Below are 18,496 nucleotides of genomic sequence, written 5' to 3'. Positions count from 1 at the left end.
GTTTTTGTTTTTAACATTAGCTTTCCAGACTTTTGGATCTTCCACCAGAAAACTTGATCAAGTCAATATCTGCAGTTCCAATTTCCAGAAAAGAGTTAAGTATATTTTTAACAATTTAAAATGTTGCTGACTTTGTCAATATACAAAAAAAAAGTTATTCTTCAATTTATAGAATAGACCTTGAAATTAACCATGGAATATGATGTAACCTATTATTCCATTGATTTAAATAATAAAATCTGTATTGTACCTACTCTGATGTGGTATATTAAATTAGAAGTCTCATGTTGTTTGATGTTTATGCTGTTAACTACAATTATGTCAAAATCTTTAAGAAAAATTAGGAACAAGGTCAAAATTTAATTCTGTGACAGCAAATAAAAGAACTAAGATTGTGGTTAGAATTTCAGGGTTTTGGGACGCCTGGGTGGCTCAGTTGGTTGAGTGTCCAACTTTGGCTCAGGTCATGATCTTACGGTTCGTGGGTTCAAGCCCCGTGTCATGCTCAGGGCTGATGGCTCAGAGCCTGGAGCCTGCTTCAGATTCTGTGTCTCCCTCTCTCTCTGCCCCTCCCTTCTTGTGCTCTGTCTTCCTCTGCTTCTCAAAAATAAAGAAACGTAATAATAAAAATTAAAAAAAAAAGAATTTCAGGGTTTTTGAAGGTATTTTTGAGATTATATACCTAGGTGCTTGAATACTGTTGTACTATATTTACCTGCTAGGTTTTTTGTGGGTTTTGGGTTTTTTTTGTTTGTTTCCATTTGAGGACTCCCAGTGATAGAGAACTATTGGTTACATATAACCAACCTGTAGTTGCTTTCTTGGATACAGGAAGATATCTATCTCTTTGTGAGTTTGGTTCTTCTAAATGATATTTATTTACCATTTGGCTACAAAATCTAGCCAAAATACACTTTTGGTGAATTAATAATGATAAGAAGTTAGCTACATAGTAGGCATTTAAGCCCTAAGCTTTGGAAAGATGTAAAGATAGAATTATCAGTATCATTATGTTCTAATATTTTGTCCACTTAACTTTGTCAAGATTTTAAGATAGGGTAGGATAAATATTATTGTTCTCAGAATAGGACAAAGAGATAAGTGGAAGAGGAAGAGAAAGGCTACATGTGGCCTTGTTGAAAGAATCTTTAAAGTGGCCTGCTGCAACTTGCTTTATATTAAGTTCTAAGAACAAAGGCAAGGACTGACAAGGGGATCTCATAATTACACATCAGTTAATATAATATTCCAAGCCAGTTACCTATTTCATAAAATCTGTAAATGGCATTTTGCATAATAAAAATATCTGTTTGTATTTTATGTTTCAAAGACCTTTAATAAGATGAGCAATCTTGGCCCATCTTTTGAATACGATTTTCTTTACCTGCCTGAACCTCCTTTAGGTAGCTCTACTTTAATGATGCTATACTTATTATATCTTTGGTTTATACAAAATCAATATTAGGGGGGGTTTCAAAATTTTTCTAGGCTACAAGTCTAAAATTCTGCATATTAAATTTATTTTAAATAAAAAGAATCTCTACTGCTTTGCCATCACAAACTTAAGTATCCTTTACGGTACTAAAATGCTGTTAAGTGTCAGGAGGCTTAAGTCCTTTTTGTTGTTGTTATCAGTATGGTTTACTTAATACCTTATGAATCAATTTCTTTAGGTCTCCTAATTCAATTATATATTCAACTGTGGTGGAATTTCTGTTTAATACTGATCGTAATACACAGGATTAATGACTTTGTTACCAGCCAGTAACACTCAAGCCAGTGGATTGCACTCTAATACCATAACAGCAATTCCTCAGAAGTAGTGGAAAGGTAGCTATTTCTTTTTAAAACCTTTTTTTTTTTTTAATTCTAAACAATATAAAAGTAGGGGAATAGTTTCTAGAACCCCTCTGTGCCATCACCACCGTCATTGGCACATAGCCAGTTGTGTTTCCTCTGTACCTGTACCCACTTTCCTTCTTCACAATGGATTATTTTGATAGCTACATTAATTTTTCTATCACAAAACCAAAAGAGATAATCTTAAGGAAATTCAGAAAAATACAGAAGAATAAGAAGGAAAAACCCCCAATATGTTAACAAGTTGATGTAGTTTTCATATTTCTGTTTGAATGTGTCTTACAACTTTTATTTTTATTATTTTTTTTAATGTTTATTTTTGAGAGAGAGAGTGTGAACAAGGTGGGAAAGAGAGAGAGGGATACACAGAATATGAAGCAGGCTTCAGGCTCTGAACTGTCAGCGCAGACCCCAATGCAGGGCTCAAACTCAGGAATGGTGAGATCATGACCTGAGTCGAAGTTGGATGCTTAACCGACTGAACCACCTAAGTACCCTGTGTCTTACAACTTTTGAAAAAACATAGTTATAAAACTTCTGTATGTATGATTTTTGAACCCTTTTTCCTTGACATCATTCTTTTTTGGTAAATGTCATTTTCATAATACTCTAATGTCACTCATAATACTCAAGTGTCACTTTCATAATACTCTAATGCTCCCCTGTTGATGGACATTTAGATTGCTTTCGGTTCTGACTTTTTACATAATTCACATTCAATACGTACCTCTTTAAATAGACAAAGCAAACCTTCCTTGTAGATATATAACTAAAAGCTTCCTAAAAGGAAAACAGGGAAGTAAGTCAATTCTGGTTGATCCACCCCCCATTCCCCACACATACACACTGCTGAAGCATTTATTTCTCTTTTGGGCCTTCGTTGCTGGCAAATAGCCCTTCATATAATTTCAGAAGTCATGTTTGAAATATTCCTAGTGTGAATTATTGTTAATAGACTAAATTGATGATTTTCTTTGTCCCTCTACCACTGAACAAATGGGAAATATTTGTGTTTCTATTGAGATAATAAAAATATTTTCTCAGTTAATGTAAATTTATATATTTATTTACTTACTTATTTAGTCAATAGTTAGTTACCATATACTGCAACAGTAATTTCAGGAGTAGTAGATTCCTTAATGCCCCTTACCCATTTAGCCCCCTTCCCGTAACCCCTCCAGCAACCCTCTGTTCTCTATATTTAAGAGTCTCATGTCCCCCTCCCTGTTTTTATATTATTTTTGCTTCCCTTCCCTTATGTTCATGTGTTTTGTATCTTATAGTCCTTATATGAGTGAAGTCATATGATATCTGTCTTTCTCTGACTAATTTCACTTAGCATAATACCCTCATAATACCCTTATAATACTCTACATCCACATAGTTGCAAATGGCAAGATCTCATTCTTTTTGATCGTCATCCATTGTGTGTGTCATCCATTATATGTATATATATACACACACACACACACACACACACACACACACACCACATCTTCTTTATCCATTCATCCATCAATGAACACATGGACTCTTTCCATACTTTGGCTGTTGTTGATAGTGCTGCTATAAACATTGGGGTTCATGTACCCTTTGAAAACAGCACACCTGTATCCCATGGAGAAATGCCTAGTAGTGCAATTGCTGGGTCATAGGGTAGTTCTATTTTTAGTTTTTTGAGGAACCTCCATACTGTTTTCCAGAGTGGCTGCACCAGTTTGCATCCAGCAGTGCAAAAGAGATCCTCTTTCTCCACATCATTGCCAACATCTGTTGTTCCCTGAGTTGTTAATGTCAGCCATTCTGACAGGTGTAAGGTGATATCTCATTGTGGTTTTGACTTGTATTTTTCCCTGATGATGAGTGATGTTGAGCATTTTTTTTCATGTGTCGGTTGGCCATCTGGATGTCTTCTTTTGAGAAGTGTCTATTCATGTCTTTTGCCCATTATTTGTTTTTGGGGTGAGTTTGATGAGTTCTTTATAGATTTTGGATACTAACCCTTTACCTGATATGTCATTTGCAAATATCTTCTCCCATTCTGTCGGTTGCCTTTTAGTTTTGTTGACTGTTTCCTTCACTGTGCAGAAGTTTTTTTATTTTGATGAGGTCCCAATAGTTCATTTTCCCTGTTGTTTTGCTTGCCTCCAGAGACATGGTAAGTAAGAAGTTGGTGTGGCCAAGGTCAAAGAGGTTTTTGCCTGATTTCTCCTCTAGGATTTTGATGGCTTCCTGTCTTACATTCAGGTCTTTAATCCATTTTGAATTTATTTTTGTGTACGGTGTAAGAAAGTGGTCCAGGTTCATTCTTCTGCATGTCACTGTCCAGTTTTCCCAGCACCACTTGCTGAAGAGACTGTCTTTATTTCATTGGATATACTTTCCTGCTTTGTCAAAGATTAGTTGGCCATACTTTTGTGGGTCCATTTTTTCTGTTCCATTGATCTGAGGGTATATTTTTTGTGCCATACTGTCTTAATGATTACAGCTTTGTAATACACTTTGAAGTCTGGAATTGTGATTCCTTCAGCTTTGGTTTTCTTTTTCAAGATTGCTTTGGCTATTTGGGGTCTTTTCTGGCTCCATACAAATTTTAGGATTATTTGTTCTAGCTCTGTGAAAAATGCTGGTGTTATTTTGACAAGGATTGCATTGAATATGTAGATTGCTTTGGATAGTATTGACATTTTAACAATATTTGTTCTTCCTATCCAGGAGCATGGAAATGTTTCCATTTTCGTGTGCTACAATTTCTTTCATAAGCTTTCTGTAGTTTTCAGTGTATACATTTTTCACCTCTTTGGTTAGGTTTATTTCTAGGTATTTTATAGTTTTTGGTGCAATTGTAAATGGGATCAATTCCTTGATTTCCCTCTCTGTTGTTTCATTGTGGGTGTATAAGAATGGAACTGATTTCTGTGCATTGATTTTTATATCCTGAGACTTTGCTGAATTCATGGATCAGTTCTAGCAGTTTTTTGGTGGAACTTTTGGGTTTTCCATATAGAGGATCATGTCATCTGTGAAGACTGAAAGTTTGACAACCTCCTCACCTATTTGGATGCCTCTTATTACTTTATGTTGTCTGATTGCTGAGGCTAAGACTTTCAATACCATGTTGAATAACAGTGGTGAGAGTGGACATCCTTGTCTTGTTCCTGACCTTAGGGGGAAAGCTCTCAGTTTTTCCCCATTGAGGATGACATTAGTTTTGGATCTTTCATATATGGCTTTTATGATCTCGAGGTATGATTCTTTTATCCCTACTTTCTTAAGAGTTTTTATCAAGAAAGGATGTTGTATTTTGTCAAATGCTTTCTCTGCATCTATTGAGAGGATCATGTGGTTCTTGTCCTTTCTTTTATTGATGTGATATCTCACATTGATTGTTTTGTGGATATTGAACCAGCCCTGCATCGCAGGTATAAATCCTACTTGGTCGTGATGAATAATTTTTTTAATGTGTTGTTGGATCCGGTTGGCTAGTATCTTGTTCAGGATTTTTGCATCCATGTTCATCAGGGAAATTGGTCTGTAGTTCTCCTTTTTAATGGGGTCTTTGGTTTGGGGATCAAGGTAATGCTGGTCTCATAGAATGAGTTTGGAAGTTTTCCTTCCATTTCTATTTTTTGAAACAGCTTCAAGAGAGTAGGTGTTAACTCTTCTTTAAATGTTTAGTAGAATTCCCGTGGAAAGCCATCTGGCGCAGGACTGTTGTTTTGGGGGAGATTTTTGATTACTATTTCGATTTCCTTACTGGTTATGGGCCTGTTCAAATTTTCTATTTCTTCCTGTTTCAGTTTTGGTAGTGTATATGTTTCTAGGAATTTATCCATTTCTTCCAGATTGCCCATTTTATTGGCATATAATTGCTCGTAATATTTTCTTATTGTTTGCGTTTCTGCTGTGTTAGCTGTGATCTCTCCTCTTTTATTCTGATTTTATTTATTTGGGTCCTTTCCTTTTTCTTTTTGATCAAACTGACTAGGGGTTTATCAATTTTGTTAATTCTTTCAAAGAACCAGCTTCTGGTTTCATTGATCTGTTCTGCTTTTTGGTTTCAATAGCATTGATTTCTGCTCTAATCTTTATTATTTCCTTTCTTCTGATGGTTTGGGTTTTATTTGCTGTTCTTTTTCCAGCTCCTTAAGGTGTATGGTTAGGTTGTGTATCTGAGGCCTTTCTTCCTTTTTGAGGAAGGCCTGGATTGCTATATACTTCCCACTCATGACAACCTTTGCTGCGTCCCAGAGGTTTGGGACTGTGGTTATCATTTTCATTGGCTTCCATGTACTTTTTAATTTCCTCTTTAACTTCTTGTTTGTCCCATTCATTCTTTAGTAAGATGGTCTTTACTCTCCAAGTTTTGTTATCTTTCCACATTTTATCTTGCAGTTGATTTCAAGTTTCATAGTGTTGTGGTCTGAAAATATGCACGGTATAATCTCGATCTTTTTGTACTTGTTGAGGGCTGATTTGTGTCCCGGTATGTGGTCTATTCTGGAGAGTGTTCCATGTGAACTGAAGAAGAATGTGTATTCTGCTGCTTTAGGATGAAATGTTCTGAATATATCTGTTAAGTCTATCAGGTCCAGTGTGTCATTCAAAGCTATTGTTTCCTTGTTGATTTTCTGTTTAGATGAACTATCCATTGTTGTAAGTGGGATGTTGAAGTCCCTTATTATGGTATTGTTATCAATGAGTTTCTTTATGTTTGTGATTAATTTATTTATATATTTGGGTGTTTTCACATTTGGAGCATAAATATTTGCAATTGTTAGTTCTTGGTGGATAGACCCCTTAATTACGATATAATGCCCTTCATCTCTTGTTACAGTCTTTATTTTAAAATCTAGATTGTCTGATATAAGTATGGCTACTTTGGCTTTCTTTTGTTGACAATTAGCATGATAAATGGTTCTCCATCCTCTTACTTTCAATCTGAAGATGTCTTTAGGTCTAAAGTGGGTCTCTTGTAAACAGCATATAAGTGGATCTTGTTTTCTTGTCCATTCTGTTACCCTTTGTCTTTTGATTGGAACATTCAGTCCATTCACATTTAGAGTGAGTACTGAAAGATATGAATTTATTGCCATTATGTTGCTTGTAGAGTTGGAGTTTCTGGTGGTGGTCTCTGGTCCTTTCTAGTCTTTGTTGCTTTTGGTCTTTTTTTTTCTTCCCCTCGTCTTTTCTCCCCTCAGAGAGTCCCCCTTAAAATTTCATGCAGGGCTGGTTTAGTGGTCACAAACTCCTCTGGTTTTTGTTTGTGTGAGAAGCTTTTTATCTCTCCTTATTTTGAATGACAGCCTTGCTGGATAAAGAATTATTGGCTGCATATTTTTCTGATTCAGTACATTGCATACATCCTTCCACTCCTTTCTGGCCTGCCAAGTTTCTGTGTAGGTATGCTGCAAACCTGATCTGTCTTCCCTTGTAGGTTAAGGACTTTTTTCCCTTTGCTGCCTTCATGATTGCTTTCCTTGCCTGAGTATTTTGTGAATTTGACTATGATATGCCTTGTTGATGGTCAGTTTTTGTTGAATCTATTGGGAGTCTTCTGTGCTTCCTGGATTTTGATGTCTGTGTCTTTCCCCAGGTTGGGAAAGCTTTCTGGTATGATTTGCTCACATAACCCTTCTACCCCTTTTCTCTCTCTTCATCTTCTGGGACCCCTATGATTCTGATGTTGTTTCTTTTTAATGAGTCACGTGATTTCTCTAATTCTTAAATCGTGCCCTTTTGCCTTAGTCTCCCTCTTTTGTACTGCTTCATTCTTCTCCATAAGTTTGTCCTCTATATCGCTGATTCACTGCTCTGGTTCATCCATCCTTGCCGCTGTGACATCTATTCGAGATTGCAGCTCAGTTATAACATTTTTTATTTCGTCCTGACTAGCTTTTACTTCTTTTATCTCCGCAGAAAGGGATTCTAATCTATTTTCAACCCCAGCTAGCATTCTTATTATCGGGATTCTAAAGTCTTGTTGAGACGTGTTGCTTATATCTGTGTTAATTAAGTCCCTGGCTGTCCTTTCTTCCTTCATTGGGGTGAATTTTGGGGGGAATTCCTTCATTTTGTCATTTTGAAGGAAATAAAGGAATTAGTAAGGTAAAAAAATAATTAAAATTAAAAAATTGGAATCAACACACAGAAGAATCAAATAAATGATGTTAGATCCTAGGTGTGTTTTGGTCTGGTTGTTGAAAGGAGCTTGATATGTTAGAGAAAAAAAGGAACAGAAAAAAAAAAAAAGGAAAACTTTTGAAAACTTGAAAAAAATGAATACAATGAAACAAAATAAAATGATGGAAGTAAAGTAGAATTTGGAAAATTTACAAGAAAAGTAAAAAATATAGTAGAAAAAAATTAAAAATATTTTTAATAAAAATGGAAAATAAAAATAGATATTGTCTTTCTGTATTCAAGAATAAAAAAAGAGGGCTGTCTGGGTGGCTCAGTCAGTTGGGCATCTGACTTTGGCTCAGGTCATGATCTCGTGGTTTGTGGGTTCAAGCCCCGCGTCAGGTTCTGTGGAGAGAGCTCAGAGCCTGGAGCCTGCTTCGGATTCTGTGTCTCCCTCTCTCTCTGCCCCTCCCCTGCTCATGCTCTGTCTCTCTCTATCTCAAAAATAAATGAAACATTTTAAAAATTTTTTAAAAGAAAGAAAAAAATTGAAATGATATACCAGCAAACAGACTGAAATATGATTGAAATTACATCAGTTTCCCTTAGAAGTCAAACTATGAAGCATTTTATAGTCCATAAACTAAGCAAGCAGAGAGTCTTGTAGTGTTCCTTAAGAGCGAGGTTGGCCCAGTTGGGGGGAGGGGGGGGCTTAGTGTAATGGCTCCATTCTCCACTAGATGGCACAGTTTAGCCTACTGGGGTGGATTTTTGCGACACATGTAGGTTTGTATGCTCATGTGTGGGAGGAGTGAAAATGGCGTCACCCAGGTACCCAGTCTCTAGTAATGGAATTCTGTTCTCCCCCAACCAGCAGTCAGGCACTCCTCCTTTGTCTCCTGCTTCCATTCACTCCCTGCTTTTACACTGTCCGTGACCAAGCCGTCAGGTTGCCAGCCGGCACCTCCCTCCTGAGTTTTGTCTCAGATGCGGCTGTGTTTGCCAACCCCTCACTTCTGAGGGACTGCAGATTGACCCTTTATGACTCTCTGGAGGAGAGTCTCACTGAGCAGTGGCGTGGTGCCCACCCATCCCAAGGAGTGTTCATGGGACCATGCTGCTGCTGCTGCCCAGAGACTGTGGCTGGGTGCCAGTCTGCCCCAGAAGTTCCCATGATCGTGTAGTAGCAGTGTTTCAGGGCTTATGGGAGATCACAACACACATCTGGTACCAGGCTTCCCACTTAATGTCGTTGTTCCAGCACCGGCAAATGTGGTTGTTCTCCAGGGTCCGCTGGGACCTTTGTTTGTTGGATGGCCGCACCCTCTCTCCCAAATGTCCTCCCAACAGGGGAACCGCCTCTTCCCGTGTGTCCTGAAGACCCCTTGCACCTTTCTGCTCCCGGGGATTCGCCCTTCCCACTGGACCACCACCAGGTATCAAGCTGCAGAGTTTCAGACTCTGCACTCCCCCTGTTTATAGAGTCTTAATGGAATTTAAACCCTCTCTTTTCTCCTTTCTCCCTTTTTTTGTTCAGTCCCTTGCATACTCTTTCTTTTTTTTCCAGCTGTTTTCGGGGTGTGGGGGGGTGAGATGCTTTCCCATACTCTCTGCACATCTCCATCCTGTCTCCGCAAGCAAGAACAGCTCCTGGCCCTCCACGGCTTCTCTCCCCTAGTTCACCTCTCCGCACTGCGTAGCTGCTGAGTTCTGTGGTTCAGGTTGTGCAGATTATTGTGTTAATCCTCAAATCAGTTTTCTAGGTGTGCAGGATGGTTTAGTGTTGATCTTGGCTGTAATTCAGGGAGGAGAGATGCAAAATAAAATTTCTAGTTTATTCCTCCATCTTGACCCCTCCAAGATAATAACATTTTTCAATTAAATTTCATTATTTTATCATTCATGTCTAGATAAAATTATAGATGCTTCTTATTCATGATTTTTTTAATCTATAGAAGATCACGTGACCTCTTTGTGTTTCCTGGATGTTTGAGAGCGATTCTACTTCATGTAAAGTATCCTAGCTATATGTCAAAATTTTAATCTTTGGTATATTCACATCTGTATAATTTCACTTAATATCGTAATTGTTCTTACTGCTTTTTATTTAACCTTTTAAAAAATCTTTGCGTGTTCATGTATTATTCCCATCTTGTTAAACTAATTTCTTCAATTTCCCACATTATTGGTGCAAATATGTGGCTAAACTATCAAAGTCCTTTGGTAAGAATAAATACCTTCAAACCTTATGTAAATTTCCCCAATTAAAGTTAGTCTTTAAGAAATTGAATTGTCATGTCCTCAGGGCTCAGGACTCAGGACTGTTTAACGTTTTTATTTAACATCAGAACTAAGATTAGTATTATTTACTCAGGACTTAATTTCTCAGCACAATGTGAAATAGGTACCATTATCATCACCATTTTACTAAGGTACAAGAGAAGTTAAGCAAAATGCTTAAGATCACACAGAGACTGATTAATAGATGAACTTGGGTCTGCAGTTACAGCTGAAATGTTTAGTGGATGAGTTTGGGTTGGTAAGTATAATCCGTACTAGGTTGCTGGATAATGTATTAAGGCTCAAGAAAACTCTTCTAGTTTTTTTGTTTTTTTTGTTTCCTGGGGTTTTGGGTGAGGGGGGAGAATGAGAATATGAGTTGGGGAGGGACCAAGGGAGAAGAGAGAATCTTAAGCAGGCTCCATGCTCAGCACAAAAATGGCTCAAGAAAATTCTTTTTGTTGTTGTTGTTGTTGATTTTAGGACAGAATGTGCATGCGTACACATAACTGGGAGAAGAGGCAGAGAGAGAGGAGAGAGAATCCCAAGCAGCCCCCATGCTGTCAGCGCAAGCCCAAAGTGGGGCTCAATCCCACAGACCAGGCTTGAGAAAATTCTTAGTGGTTTTTGTTGACCAGTCGTTTAATGTAATGTGAAACAGATATCACACAGGGTTTTTTAGGCATGTCCCTGAGTTTCAAGAATGATAACAAAGTTCATTTATGCCCCTCTAAAATACATTCTTTTGTCTCGATGACAATGGACTAGACAGTAGTTTTATCCACTTATCCTGCCCATAGAGTTTCATTCTCTAGTTCCTTATTAAATATCAGATGTTCCAGCATGGGTAAATATGTAGATGTTTGTATATCAATTAAAATTTCATTACACTTTGAGCTACCTATCTCAGATTGTAAAACTACGATTAGGTAATAGAAGAGGAAGAATTTTAGAAGATAAAGTTCTAAATAAATATAAGGTGATATTTCTGATTTCTTTGCTTTATGTTTTGAAAGCATAATCCTTTCATAAAATTGTATCAATGTGGAGAACCCATAGTGGCTGGTCTTTTTTGTTGTTGTTATATTAGTAATGTTTTTAAGATATAATAGCTTTTTCCTTTTTCAATTTCTGTCTTTAGAGAAGTAGCTGATTTTCAGCTTTCTGTGGATTCTCTATTGGGAAACAACAATGACCATTCAAGACCAGATATTCAAGTTCAAGCCACGAGACTGGCAGAGAAGGTACTTTAGCACTATTATCTTTTTTTGACATTATAATCTTATTATTATTATTTTTTTTTTTAATTTTTTTTTTGGACTCTTATTATTTTTTTAAAGAAGAAAAAACTCTGCAAGCTATCTCAGCCATAATAATGACTTAATAGGGTTTTTTTGTTCAAAGCATCTTGGAAAATACAATTTAAATTCATTTTAGCTGTGTACAGTAAGGTTAAGATGATTTTTCAAATTAGTTAAAAAGCATTCCTCTTGAGCTGACATTGTTCAATTTTTTGATTAACTACTTACAGGAGGAGTAAAGTGTTAATTAAATTTACAGATTGAAGCTGGACGGACTTCTGAATTGAAGAGAACACGCTTGATAAATTAGAGCAGTGGGTTGTAATTTTTAAAATTATTTTCTGAGAAGATGAGCATTAAAATATGAGAAGAAATGATTAGATGTAAATAGAATCATGATTGCAGAGAAGAAGTGGCTAGATGATTTAATAAATGTCTTTCATTTCTAATTTCTCTGATGGGTTTGGTATCTAAAAGAGGAGTTGAAAGGATTGTAGAGAATGACCAAATCTTTTTAGTGTAATACCATCAAAAACAGGGTTTTTTAAATAGAGTTATTGCATGTGAGACAGAGGCATCTGGGCACACTGAATGATTAGAACAATGAAAGTCACCATCATAGAAAAAGATGCATAAAGATTGAGTATAATCAAAGAGCTTTGGTAGCTGAGCAAGTATTTAATCATAAAATCAACCCAGATTTTTATCAGAAGTACACCAGGAGTAGAATTGTGCTAATTACAATACTTAGTCTCTTCCCCCATCAACTGTGAGTTCTTAAAACTAAAGACTAGTGCCTCTTCAGTGATAACAGGTATCTCCTCAAGGTTCATGGGTATTATCAGGTGCTTTTAAATCTAGTAGGTTAAAATCCTAAGGTATATTCAATGAGGACAAAAGGTTTAAATGATTTCTATTTCATGTGTTGATACAAGTGCTTCAGTGTAGGGCCTGACAGAATGGCATGTTCTGTGGCTCTCTTGCAAGGTAGGAGAGAAAAATTTTTAGATTTTTTTTTTTTTTTTTTTTTGAAGTAATCTCTACACAGGGTAGGGGAGATAAAAAGAGTTCACTACATGTCAAGGCACATAAGGTGGGCGTAAAGTGATGCTGGGAGAATTTGAGGTGAGGGAATGGGAAAGAGGAAGAGATTCTGAATAAAGAATAGTGTTCTAGTCCAGAAACAAAGAAAATGTTGTTTACCCAAATAGAGTGATAAAAGTAAACAGATTGGCTAAGGCCCAGGTCCAGATACAATGACTGGGAGATATGATGCACTTGGCTGCCTTTGGACTCCAATTTGATAGTATTAAAACTACAAATCTCAGGGTGCTTGGGTGACTCAGTTGTTGAATGTCCAACTCTTGATCTTAGCTCCGGGGGTTGTGAGTTCAAGTCCCTTGTTGGGCTCCACATTGGGCATGAAGCCTACTTAAAAATAAATAAATAAATAAAAATTTAAAAATAAAAATTACAAATTTCAGTATGTCTATTTTATAACATACCTAGTTTACTTGATTTTTATCTTTTCAGCTAAAATGTGATACAGTGGTAAGTGAAATCAGCACTGGTCAAGGGACTGTAAATTTCAAAATAAACAGAGAACTATTAACAAAGGTAAGAATGGGTTCTATTCCAGCTATGCACCTTTACTCTCTGATTTAGCTATGTGATTTTCCTTCAGTTCTTAAACTTCGTCTTCTCTTGCCTCAAAACTTTGCACATTCTGATAACCCTCCCTGGAGTGCCACCCCAAGTTAACTCCTGCTTATCCTTCAGCTCTTGGTATTTCCTGGGTTGGGCCTTTCTGTCTTCTTCATATATGTGCTCTACTAGCACTGGATAGCTCTCCTTTATAGAAGTTATCCTAGTTGCTGGTTTATATTCTTTTTATTTGATTAATGCCTCTTGCCCTTTAAACTCTAATTTCCATCAGGGCTTATAGCATCTGTTTTTCTCACTATTGGATCCCCAGTTCCTAGCAAAATGCCTTGCATGCAGTATGTGTGAGATAACTATTGTTGAATGAGTTAACGGACTCTGTATGGAATACACGAAAAGTACTGCTGATTTTGGCTCTCTGGTAGCCTGTAATCTGTTGGACGCATAAGATTTATATAGAAGAAACCATGAGACAGCTTATTCTTTTAATAAAACAAATACTAAAACAAAAAAGTAGAGGTGACTGGGTGGCTCAGTCAGTTAAGCTCTGACTCTTGACTTAGGTTCAGGTCATGATCTCAAAGTGGGTCGCTGGGTGTGGAGCCTGCTTAGGATTCTCTTTCTCCCTCTGCCCCTCCCCACCTCTAAAAAACAAAACGAAAGAACAACAAACAAGGTGGATTGATACAATAAGCATAAGAAGGATCAGAATACTCAGGTAGGCCTGGAGGAGTTGGGGAAATGACATAAAGGAATTGGGTCTCATGTATGCTTATGGAGGATAAGTAATCCTGGATAGGCACGGTATGAGATCTTTTGTATAGAGTTTCATCTCAGTTTAACTTTAAAGTTTATCATAATGCATGCTTTGGTCTGTTGTTTTAAAAAATATGTACGCCGGTATTGAGTTGGTCAGACTTAGTCAATGCTGCAGTCCTGAATTGAAAATAATTATAAAACAAAAATTTCTAATAGTATAATTTCTCACCAAGGTTATATAGTTTATTGGCATTTGCCCATCAGCCCTGTAATCCTCCTGAAGGAGAGTTAGTGTTTCATGCTTGTCTCTAGATCTTTGAACTTTTTTCTTTTATCTTTTTTTCACTCCTACTTCAAGGTAAATTAGTTAACCAAAATCATTCACAAGGACAGGAGAAAATTTGAGCTTGTTAAAATGTGTCTACAATCTGTTGGTCTCTTGATAACATTTCATGTCAATTTAGTAACCATTGAGTCTAATTTACCATTTCTAAATAAGTAACTCTTTCTTCCAGTTGCAGTCTCAATTTTTTAAAATTTATTTTATTTATTTTTTGATAGAGCAAGTTGAGGAGGGGCAGAGAGAGCGAGAGAGAAAGAGAGGGGGACAGAGGATCTGAAGTAGGCTCTGTGCTGACAGCCAAGCCTGATGTGGGACTTGAACTCACGAACCACAAAATCATGACCTGAGCCGAAGTCAGATGCTTAACCAACTGAGCTACCCAGGTGCCCCATCAGTCTCAGTTTTTATGGAAACATTGCAGTTCACCAAAGTGCCCATCAGACTTCAGCCTGCTTCATAGGCAGCAGTTATCTTACTTCTTTTGTTTTCCCTCAGATGGGAAACTGTGCTGTTAGATGGAGTTTGCCTTTGCAACCAGCTTAACTGAAAGAGATATGGTTTATATATCAGGCAAGGCATATATTAATAATTTAACATTTCAATGGCCGTGAATTTTCATACTTTATTATATTATAATGAATAAGATATTAGTTTTTCTGTGATTTAAGGATGCACACTAGCTTGCTTATTCCCAAATCCTTCTCAGTTGACAACAGAAGGATGATAGCCAAGGCTTTGAGATCCAGCTTTTTCACCTGGAAATCCTCCCAACATTACAGCCTTGAGGATCTGGATCGTAGAGTGATTTTTGTTAAAGGAACAAGCAGACTACTTACAGTTGCCCTGTTTGGTGTTACAGTAACCATACTTCCTAAACTAGTAAGAAAAAGGGGTACTGAATGTGCCTGTGTTACGTTACAGTTTTTTTTTTAATGATATTTCTTGTTTGTTCAAAGCCTAATTTCTTCTACATCTGGCTCCATTATTTTCAGGCCTTAAACAGTAGTCATTTGCATATCTAATGAATTTTTCAGATCACATCAAGAAAAAAATTCAACCCTTTGGGACCATTATTAATACATTTTTTTGCATATTGTTATCAAGATTGACATGTAGCCAATGACCTGTGTCCAAAACTTACTTCTCAAGTAGAGAATTACGAATTTGTCATTGCTTACACATGTACAAGCTTAGCCTTGCATAAAAACGTATCTGTTCATGCAGTACAATTGAATTATTAACACTGGCAGCACCAGGAATGATTAAATGTTAGCTTATGTTTGGATCACTAACAGTGGCAATATAATGTCTTCATATAAATCATCCTCAAAGGGAGGAGACTCAAATGTGAAATTCAAGGCAGTAGGAAGTACCAAATCATGGGGACTAGATGATAAATTTTTCAAAGCTATAAGATGTATATTCATCCTTACTCTCTGTGTCCTATATTTTGTGAGTGAAAGAAATAATATTTTCTCTGTGTCCTTGTGCAAATACATACTGTTTCTGAACCTTAGTTTTTGCATCTACTAAATGGGAAATGTTGCCCATTTTATGATTGTGAGGCTAAGGATAGCATAAAAGCATCTGGACTTAAACCTAGCACTTTGTAGATGCTTCTTAAAAGTATTGTTTTGCTGCCTCCTGCTACTTTCTCTGCCTTTTCCATTAAGTGACCATTTTAACCAACTCTTAATGACAGTAAAATTCTTCACATCATAAACTACATATTTAGGACTCAGAATACAGTTCATGAAGCAAAACCAATGTAAGAGTAAAGAGAAGCCTATCATAATAAATTCAAACCCCTAGACTAAAAAATGAACGCATAAATAAATGCATCACGCCATTAGCAAAAAAGGAAGTGTGAATTTTGTGAACTGTATAATCTTTCTGTGTTCATTTCTAAAAATGGAATATGTTTTGGTTGTTTCTGTGAGATCTCCTGTTTTTTGCTTATGTAGCCAGTAGGCATTTGAATTACAGTTTTGTGTTTTCTACTGTTCATGTGATCGTTAGTATTACAAGAGTAGCAGCAGCATGCAGTAGTTAATACATTAGGTCTGGAGTGAAAAAGGTTTTGCTACATGGCTTAATAGCAGTATGACCTTGGGAAGGTTCTCTGTGCTTCTCTTTCCTTATTTATAAAAATAATACTTCTCTCTTAGGGTTGTTGTAAGGATTAAATGAGTTAATGCATAGAAAATGCTTAGAACAGTGTATGCACATAGTATGCATTAAGTAAATATTAGATGCTCCTGGTTTTGCTGTTACTATCTGCTGTGGGACTTTTGGCAGTTACTTAACCTCTCTAAACTTCAGTTTCTTTATCTGTAAGATATCTATATCATTGGTTCATGTAAGAATAAATAGATGTGTTGTATAAAAGGGCACAGAGCCCCCATAGATGTTAATTCTTATTATTACTGTTCTGACTGGCATTAGCAACTGGAGGAGGGGCTGACAATGCTGTAAAATGCTCAGTTCCGTAAATTGGAATGAGCAAATAAGCAATGTTTACTTCGTTACCAGTAAACAAAGTAAGTAATTTTTAAAAATTGCAGTTTTTTTCTGTCATTAAATCTCATGCCTTTTACTTTTCAGACAGTACTACAACAAGTAATCAAAGATGGCTCAAAATATGGGTTAAACAGTGAGCTATTCTCTGGTCTTCCCCAGAAGAAGATCGTGGTTGAATTCAGGTGCGTGCCAACTCATCTTAAGTGTTGGTTATCACAGTGGCTGGGCAGTTATGTGGTTTACCATTATCATCTTGGGCTTCAGGAAATTACACAAGAAAAATAGAAAACCAGTGAGATTTGTTTTCTTAATAGTACAGTGAATTGATCACTGTACCATGAATAAAAATTTTGGACTCCAATAAAAAGTCTAGTGATTATGGGTTGTTTTTTTTTTAATTATTTAATAGTTACTTTTTTTTGGAAGAACTGGTTTTTCCATTTTAGTAAACTCTTAAAGGTAATGGTTACTGCCACATTAAGAATTTTATTTTATTTTATTTTTTTTTTTTAATTTTATTTTTTAATATATGAAATTTACTGTCAAATTGGTTTCCATACAACACCCAGTGCTCATCCCAAAAGGTGCCCTCCTCAATACCCATCACCCACCCTGCCCTCCCTCCCACCCCCCATCAACCCTCAGTTTGTTCTCAGTTTTTAACAGTCTCTAATGCTTTGGCTCTCTCCCACTCTAACCTCTTTTTTTTTTTTTTTTTCCTTCCCCTCCCCCATGGGTTTCTGGTATGTTTCTCAGGATCCACATAAGAGTGAAACCATATGGTATCTGTCTTTCTCTGTATGGCTTATTTCACTTAGCATCACACTCTCCAGTTCCATCCATGTTGCTACAAAAGGCCATATTTCATTTTTTCTCATTGCCACGTAGTATTCCATTGTGTATATAAACCACAATTTCTTTATCCATTCATCAGTTGATGGACATTTAGGCTCTTTCCATAATTTGGCTATTGTTGAGAGTGCCGCTATAAACATTGGGGTACAGGTGCCCCTATGCATCAGTACTCCTGTATCCCTTGGATAAATTCCTAGCAGTGCTATTGCTGGGTCATAGGGTAGGTCTATTTTTAATTTTCTGAGGAACCTCCACACTGCTTTCCAGAGCGGCTGCACCAATTTGCATTCCCACCAACAGTGCAAGAGGGTTCCTGTTTCTCCACATCCTCTCCAGCATCTATAGTCTCCTGATTTCTTCATTTTGGCCACTCTGACTGGCGTGAGGTGGTATCTGAGTGTGGTTTTGATTTGTATTTCCCTGATAAGGAGCGACGTTGAACATCTTTTCATGTGCCTGTTGGCCATCCGGATGTCTTCTTTAGAGAAGTGTCTATTCATGTTTTCTGCCCATTTCTTCACTGGGTTATTTGTTTTTTGGGTGTGGAGTTTGATGAGCTCTTTATAGATTTTGGATACTAGCCCTTTGTCCGATGTGTCATTTGCAAATATCTTTTCCCATTCCGTTGGTTGCCTTTTAGTTTTGTTGGTTGTTTCCTTTGCTGTGCAGAAGCTTTTTATCTTCATAAGGTCCCAGTAATTCACTTTTGCTTTTAATTCCCTTGCCTTTGGGGATGTGCCAAGTAAGAGATTGCTACGGCTGAGGTCAGAGAGGTCTTTTCCTGCTTTCTCCT

The 18,496-nt window shown here is 36.9% G+C and overlaps 1 protein-coding gene across 2 annotated transcripts in view; it reads left to right on the top strand.

The window, feature by feature from the left end:
• RARS2 (arginyl-tRNA synthetase 2, mitochondrial) overlaps nt 1–18,496 on the top strand; it is an 82,950-nt gene that overhangs the window by 14,187 nt on the left and 50,267 nt on the right. For both annotated transcript variants that reach the window (XM_060616139.3, XM_060616141.3), the window contains exons 2-5: nt 21–94; nt 11,405–11,507; nt 13,098–13,181; nt 16,933–17,030. In XM_060616139.3, coding sequence (XP_060472122.1) covers nt 21–94; nt 11,405–11,507; nt 13,098–13,181; nt 16,933–17,030 — 359 coding nt within the window. The remainder of the gene's footprint in view (nt 1–20; nt 95–11,404; nt 11,508–13,097; nt 13,182–16,932; nt 17,031–18,496) is intronic.

The sequence above is a fragment of the Panthera onca genome, chromosome B2 (assembly GCF_046562875.1).
Source record: "Panthera onca isolate mPanOnc1 chromosome B2, mPanOnc1 haplotype 2, whole genome shotgun sequence".
NCBI lineage: Eukaryota > Metazoa > Chordata > Mammalia > Carnivora > Felidae > Panthera > Panthera onca.
This window is presented reverse-complemented; position numbering and strand designations above follow the sequence as displayed.